Source organism: Echinops telfairi, unplaced genomic scaffold (assembly GCF_000313985.2).
Source record: "Echinops telfairi isolate 266 unplaced genomic scaffold, ASM31398v2 ScPeMD7_5;HRSCAF=22, whole genome shotgun sequence".
NCBI lineage: Eukaryota > Metazoa > Chordata > Mammalia > Afrosoricida > Tenrecidae > Echinops > Echinops telfairi.
In genome coordinates this window covers 33,807,533-33,815,086 of record NW_022103901.1, presented here as the reverse complement: position 1 = coordinate 33,815,086, position 7,554 = coordinate 33,807,533, and the positions used below count along the sequence as shown (strand labels likewise).

The window sequence follows — 7,554 nt, the reverse complement described above, 5'->3', positions numbered from 1 at the left end:
CAGCAGTGGGTGCTGTTTCCTTCTGCTGTGTATAGATACAGTCACTATGAGTCAGACCGGAAAACAAAATGATGTAGGGTTTCTGAGGCTGCAAATCTTTACGGGAGCAGACAGCCTCTTATTTCTCCCAAGGAGCGGCTGGTAGATTTGAACTGCTGACTTTATAGTTAGCAGCCCCCTGGACTTAGTAATCCAAACCACCCCTTGGTTAGCCATGGAACCTGAGTCATGCACAGGATAGGGGCGGCACCAGCAGGCACGTACCTGGAGGGAGAGTATTGGCCCGCTGGCCTGTGCGTCCCCTGTCGGCACCTGGTGTCCTGGAGTAGCTCGAGGGGACATCTTAGAGGCCCTGTGGTCACTGCTGGCATCCCGTGGCCCCTGGGTCACTTTCCGGAGTATGTCTCTCTCTATCATCTCCCTCCTCTCGCGACGCAGGGCTCTGAGGTCCTCGCTGGACAGTGAGGTTGCACGTGGAGCCCCCAGGGCTAGGGAGGTGGGGGCTTCTCCCTGCGGCCCTGAGATGTAGCCCTCCTTCCACCTGGGGCTCTCCTTGGAGAGCCTCAGAAGAGAGCTGGGCTCACCGTGGCTCTGGAAAGGGCCTTGGGGGTCACTTCCGCTCTGGGGCCTGGCTGTCTGCTGGCTTGTAGGTTCTGCCATGGCTGCCACCAGAACTGGCTGCCGGGAGAAACGGGTCCATGCTTTAGAACCCAGAAAACCCAACACACTGCTGGTGAGCCGATTCCGGCTCAGAGGCGCCCTGTAGGGCAGAGTAGAACAGCCCCTGTGTGTTTCTGAGGCGGCCATCATCCTTATGGAGGTCAGACTGCTACACCTTTCTCCTGCTGACCTTCTGTGGTGACAGCTGAGTGGTGGCTCATGGGTACAGGAGGCCAGGGTTCGATTCTTGGCCAGTACACCTCATGTGCTGCACCGCCACCCATCGGTCAGTGGAGGCACGTGATGTGTGGCTGTGATGCTGAACGGGTTTCAGCGGGAGCTTACTGAGGCACACCAGGAAGAAAGGCCTGGCCACTGGTGTCCATCTGTGCATCGGACAGTGGCAACCCTATGGAAGTCAACGGGCAGACCCACAACTGGTTGGCACAGGGTGAGGCAGCCTTTTGACCTGCTGTGTACAACAGCAATGGATTTGACAGTGGCAACGCACCACAAAAGAAGCCCTGGTGGTGCTGTGGGCTAAACACTGGGTTGCTCACCATGAGGTCGACGGTTCAAAGCCACCAGGGGAACGATGAGGCCATCTGCTCATGTTCGTCTCGGGGACCCCAAGGAGCTGCTCTCGTCTGTTGGGTAGGGTGGCGATGAGCCAGAACTAACTGGATGGCCAAGGGAGCAGGACAGATGGTAGGCATGTCCTCATGGGAAATGACCCAGTAGAGATGAGCAAAGGGCAGCCCCTGGAGGGGTGCAGGCTCTGGGAAAGGGAAGGTCATCCGTCTAAGGCAGCACCGGTCTGTGCGAAAAGGGAGTCCGAAAAGCTATGAGATCAGAATTGACTCCATTCCGCTTGGCTTATTCCCTTGATCTCCTGTTTATTGCTTCACCTACTGGGTGAAGGGTTGTGTTGGGTCACCTGTGTTCAACAAAACAAGAGAGGAGCCTGCAGGAGAGCTGCCTAGGTGATTGTGGGAAAAACCACCACCAAAAAAAAAAAAAAACCAAAAACACAAACAAATCCACCTGAGCTCTCGCCAACCGAGGGTCACCTCAGACAATCACCGGGCCTGGCTGAGGGGTGCGTGGCTCCTGTCATGGGGACAGGGAGCAGCAGGGGTTGGTTTGGGACAGCAGTCTCCTTCCGGTGCGCACGCCCACTGGGTCTGGGTAATGGAGATGGTGGGACACTGGGCGCTGGGCTGGGCTGAGGGGACTGGAAGTGGAGCTGGTCCAGTCCTGGGGCATTCACATCCCTCTGCCCCATTTCGGCTTCCAAACCAAAACCAAACCCACTGCCAGAGTTGATTCCAACCCATGGCGACCCCCTTAGAGTGTCCGAGTCTGTAAATCCACCTGTCATCAAGCCAAATCTAGTACACGGCATCCCCTGCGTGATATTCCAGCCCTAGGTCGCCAGGCTTTTCTTCTGAGGTGCCTCTGGATGGGCTTGAATCTCGTGTGTGTGTGTGTGCGCGCGCGCTTTCATGGTGCACTGGGTGAAAGTTTTCTGGAGGGCAGGCTGGCTTCCCATTCAACAATTCACACGCAGCTTGTTTCATGCCTGGATCTCCACCCCCACAGGGAGGCAGCGAGTGCGGTCCCCACTTCCTCCCTGTGCTGCTCACCTCCTTTCCTTCTTGCCCTCTGGACTCTCCCCCTGGGAAAAAGCTGCCCCTTTGCTCTGGGATGGTTGGCTGAGGGGCCTCATCAGCCGCAGCCGCCCAGCCCCCAGGTGGGCCATCACCGGGAGGGTCCTCAGCCAGCTCCTCCGAGAGGTCAGGGATCAGGGCGGCTGGATCTCGCTGGAAGATGAACAGCTCGTCCTCCTCACAGCCATTCTGTCCGGTGGGGCAGGGCAGGGAGAAAGGAGGGCTTTAGGGGGCTGGCAGGCCTCATTTCACTACACTTCACAGAGACTGCGCTTCGTATAAAGTCATGCTTCCCAGGCGATGGGTGCCATCCCCCCTTCCCCCCTCCCCCCGCCCCACCATCTGTGTTCATTTGGTCATTCCAGCAACCCTTCACCCTTTCCCAGGATGCTAGTGCCCCCTGTGGGGACCACAGCCTGGTGCCAACATCGCTGTCCTGTGCCCTACTCAAAAAACAACGAGCTTTCATGGAGCAGACGGCTGCCGCGGCCGCCGCCTCCCCCCCCACACACACACACACACTCCGCAGAGCGCCTGGTGGGCTGGAACCACTGGCCTTCCGGGGAGCCGGCTCAATGCATCACTGCCAGTGCTCGAGAGATGGAACATGCACTGGAAAATTTTACAAATTAAAAAATGTTAAACCTGCAACTTGTTTTAATCGCAAGATCCATGCTTTATTGCAGCGGCCTGGAACCAAACTGGCAGCATCTCTGAGGTCTGCCCGCCAGCCCTCCAACTGACCCTCCCTCCCCACAGGGCCAGCCTGCCAAGACCCAATTCTGGCTCCTAGCACAGCCTAGGGTTCCATTGACTGAGCCATGTGCTCAGCAGCACCCCCTGCTGGCTCTGATATGCAAGGCTCTGGGTTCTGCAAGGCCACTGAGGACACAGGACACTGATCTCCATCAGGCCCACCTCACAGGGTCATCTTGACAATGGTGGGGCACTTGCGTCTGGTCACCATCTCCCCGATGGCCTCCCGTGCACTTTATCTTTTTGGTAAGTCCTTGAGGTACCCTGCCACCATGTGGCCACCCCAATTTCAGGGCTTTCAACTGGTTCAGTAATTGCTGTCATAACCCAGGGCAGCGTACCCTTCAGGTAGCAACCACGTCTATTGTCCGCAGTGTTTTGTTGTGGAGCAGGAAGCTCACTGTACTCCATTCAAAGATGGTACCCAACCGGGGCCCCTCTGGAGTCCTGCCAAGAATCTGGTCTCCCAGTCAGGCTCCGGAGACATTCAGGGGGGCAGGGCTGTGGCAGCCATTACGCAGGGCAGCACTGTATTTATCAGCAGGGCTCTGGAGTGCAACATGCCTCCACAGCCCTGAGGCTGGCCGCCATCTTTGAGTGGGGTACCGCTGTGTACTTTCTTCTGCCATCAAAATACTGCATTGCTACGTGGCTGGTATGTGGCCCTTGTTGGTGATAATAATAACAGAACTGCTTTGAACTGTCCCTGCCCTGCTTCTTAGAAAACTGAGGCTGAGGGGGTTCGAAAGCGCTTGCTTTGGCAGAACTGGGGTTTGAACCCAGACAGCTTGGGGAGGCCAGCCCTTCACTCTCACAAGATATTCTTGCCTGTGTATTGTTTCTACAAAGCAGCAGCCGGGGGTGCTTGCCAGGACTTGGGAGGTGGCCAGGTGCAGGTGGCTCTGTGCCTGGGAAAACTCCCTGGATCGGGAACTGGCATCCCAATCCCAGATCTGACCAGGACTGTGAGGTTTGAACCAGTCAAAGGAAACAGGAGAACCAGGTGTGCCGGCCAGCCAAGACCACAGGTAACAGCTCGTTAGCAGTGGCCCGGTGTACTGCTCGGTTCCCAACCTTCTGATGGGCCAGGATGCACGCAGCACCCCGAGTAGGGTGGTCAGCCCTGGAGAAAACTATTTCCAGGTGGGGCTTCTGAGCATGGAAGTGACCCTTGAGGAAGAGACGCCCAGTGAGCAAAGCAGAGAATGTGGGGCTCAGAAGGAAGTCAGGGAACCTGGCTATAAGTATGACCAGAGGGTGTAAAAGGGGATGTGTGTTTTCAGGCCAGAGAAGCAGCCCCCAATAGGACTGTGGCCAAGCTGTGGACGGCTTCTGACTGGTCACTAGAGGAGGACTGGCAGGGTTCTGCTCACCGAAGAAGAGTCAGCATCCGAGTCCAGGGTGGGGATCTGCTCCTTGGCAGCCTGGAGGATGGCGTCCCAGGGATGGCCCAGAGGGGGTTTCACGTCCCTGGACACCATGGGGTCCAGGTCCTGGGTGCTTCTCAGCATGTCGTCCTCCAGGAAGCCCTGGGGAGGGGAGGACACAGGGGGAGGGGAGACAGGGCTGGGTGGCTTACTCTGCCTCAGTTTCCCTTCCTGGTTCTGCAGGGTTCTGGCACAAAGAGCCAAGCTCTGTGCTTACACTGCTTATCGCCCCAGCAATGCAACATCAGCCACACCTGTGGTTTTATGGTTCCTGGTGGTTGTGAAATATGGTACAAAGGAACAAGTGAACTTACTTGTAATATTTTAAGTAACCTGCTATATTCTGCAGGACAATGAATCATTTCACGTGGCTCTTCTAGCCATAATCTCTGTAACTCCTGCCAAACAACTTTGTCCTGATGGATCTGGGTTCAAGAAAAGGTGAGGAGAAGACACTGATAGGATTCAACTGTGAGTTCCTATTAACAGGGTTAATTGTGATGGCCAACCTGCTGCGTATAAAATGAACCATTTTGGAAGTAGAAGGAGAGGAGTTTTCACTACCAGCAAGAGCCAGGAGTGGAGCACATACTCTGCACCCGGAGATCCCTGATGAGTGAACCTCCTGGATTCAGGAGAGAGCTGCGCCATCAGAAGAGTAACACAGGAACAGCAGCAGCAGCAGAACCAGGAGCCAGAGTGTGAGACAGAGTGGTGGACTTCCCAGCCCACAGAGCAAGTAACGCTGAGTCCTTTTGAGCAGTTGGGCTATGGAGTGCCTCAGAGCACTTCATTTTGGAGCTGGGCCGGAGCTGCATGCCTTCTGTTCGAGGCTTACAGTGGAGCGGACAGTCTTTGGGCATTTACTAGCAGCCTTAAAAGAATACGGTAACAAGTCCTTACTGAACAACTTTATCCTGACCACTTCTCACCTGCATTGCAACCTGTGAACTTCTGTAAGAAACCCCATACCTGGGAGCATTATCTGTGAATTCTGTGTAACCATGGCAACAAACGACAGAACGTATCAGAGAGGGATGTATGTGCGAGACGGGAAAATTCAAAATCTTGCTCTAACATGCACACAAAGTCTACAGTCGATAAGATGTTTTATAGGCTTTTACATTTCTGTACTCAGGCTTGGAAACCTGCTTTATATTCAGTCACAGCAATCTAGACTTGGATGCAGCAGCCACGTGGTGCATGGCACCTACCTTGGACAGCATGGGTCTAGATCATGAGCTCCCCTGGGCAGGGTCTTATTTCTCTCTGGAGCTTCCGCTCCAGTTTTGTAAGCGCTGAGTTCACGTTTGATGAATGGATGCAATGTTCATTCACACCAAACTCCCTGCCGTGGAGTCAGTCTGACTCTGAGCCACCAGATGGGACAGGGTAGAACTCCCCCTGTGGGTTCCTGAGACTGTGACTCTTGACGAGAGTAGAAAGCCTCCGCTTTCTCCTTTCAGAGCAGCTGGTGGTTTTCAAACTGCTGACCTTTTGGTCAGCAGCTCAACACGTAACCACTCACAAAACCAAACGCACTGCCATTGAGCCCGTTCTGATTCATAGTGACCCTGCAGGATGGATGTCTCTGGTTTTGTAAATATTTACAGGAACAGACAGCCTCGTCTTTCTCCCTTGAAGCAGCTGGCAGGTTCAAACTGCTGAGCTTGTGGTTAAGCAGTCCAATGTGACCCACCAGGGGCCCTCATTTCCGTCACAAGTTTTTAAAAATTCTGATCCTTGGGTCTGACACGGAGGCTGTGTGAACATCACCCCACTTCATCCTCAGAGCAGCCAAACTATGCCCATTTTACAGATGAGGGGACTGAGGCGCTCCAGGGAGTTACATGACTTGCCGAAGATCTCAGGTCATAAATGGCGAACCAGAGCTTCCGTGTAAACTGCAAGAGACAAAGGATGGGGCTTTTTGTGTCTCTTCTGAGCTGGTGGAGGGAGGCCAGTGGGCGCAACTCTGACCTGAGGCAACCATCGGGGACATGTCCGCTACATACATCAGGGTGATTTTTGGAGCCACGGTTCTGTTGTCAATTCAGGATGCAGTCATGCACAGGACAACTGAATCACAAGAGAGAGGGGTCTGCCTGAGATGGCTTGAGTCCTTCTTCCGATGGACAAGGAGAGGAAACAGCAGATGTGAGTAGGGGCACAATATGTACAATGGCTCAGAGGAGTGACCATACAGTGAAAACGGGCGGGAGTCTGGAGGTTCCTGAACACCAGACCTAGGAGCTCCGCTCATTCAGGGACGAGAGTTAATGGAGGCTTCTGGAAAAGGACGCTTCAAGGAAGTAGAGTCTCTGAATCCGTACTCTCGGTCCACCTCCGATTTGTAGCTGCAGCCCGTTAGCCCCACCCCCATGGCCCCGCCCCCGCCAGCCACAGGGCGGGCGGTTGTTATGACAACGAGACGCCAACCGTCTTTGGGCTGTGCTTTAAAATACAGCAGCGGGGCAACAGAAAAATAGATCGTCTTATCCTGCCGCCGCTAACTTCTGCGCGGCCCCTGTTTTCCCACAGCTCCATGAACTCCAGACCTTTACGGTGCAGTAGCCGCAGCCGGGTCTACTCACCTCCGGCCCCCGCCTCCCTTCCCTGCGCGGTCCTGACAGGGATATAAATAGCCTCCAGTGCGTCCTTCCGGTCCCGCTCACCGCCTCGGGCTGGGGCGCAATTCCTGGGGTTATTGCCCCCTCTCGACTCCCATCTCAGGAGAGTCCGACCCCGCTAGACTTCCAACTCCGTTTTCTCCCGCTCCTCTCCCGGGACCTGGCGTGTCCGGCTTCTCCTGCAATGGGATTGGTTGACTGACAGCAGAGAGGCGGGACGATGAGTGCTTTACCTGTTCATTGGCTGCTGTGGGCGTCACTCCGAGAGATGGGAGAGCTGACCGGAAGGTCCGGGCACGGGACGGGCCAATTCCTTAGCGCACGGAGCGGCACCACCGGAGACCCTCGAGCGTCCCGGCGTGCTTCGCGCCCTCTCATAACCACTTCCGGGGCGGGCACCCGGGCTAGCGA

At 55.5% G+C, this 7,554-nt stretch overlaps 1 protein-coding gene across 1 annotated transcript in view; it reads right to left on the bottom strand.

Annotated features, from left to right (window-relative positions):
* Positions 1–5,796, bottom strand: part of DNAAF8 (dynein axonemal assembly factor 8) — a 10,688-nt gene extending 4,892 nt beyond the window's left edge. The window contains exons 1-4 of the mRNA XM_045286045.1: positions 5,728–5,796; positions 4,460–4,615; positions 2,307–2,519; positions 265–678 (exon numbers count right to left, since the gene is read on the bottom strand). Of these exons, the coding sequence (XP_045141980.1) occupies positions 265–678; positions 2,307–2,519; positions 4,460–4,615; positions 5,728–5,739 (795 nt within the window). The 5' untranslated portion in view covers positions 5,740–5,796. The remainder of the gene's footprint in view (positions 1–264; positions 679–2,306; positions 2,520–4,459; positions 4,616–5,727) is intronic.
* Between the last annotated feature and the right edge of the window lie 1,758 nt (positions 5,797–7,554).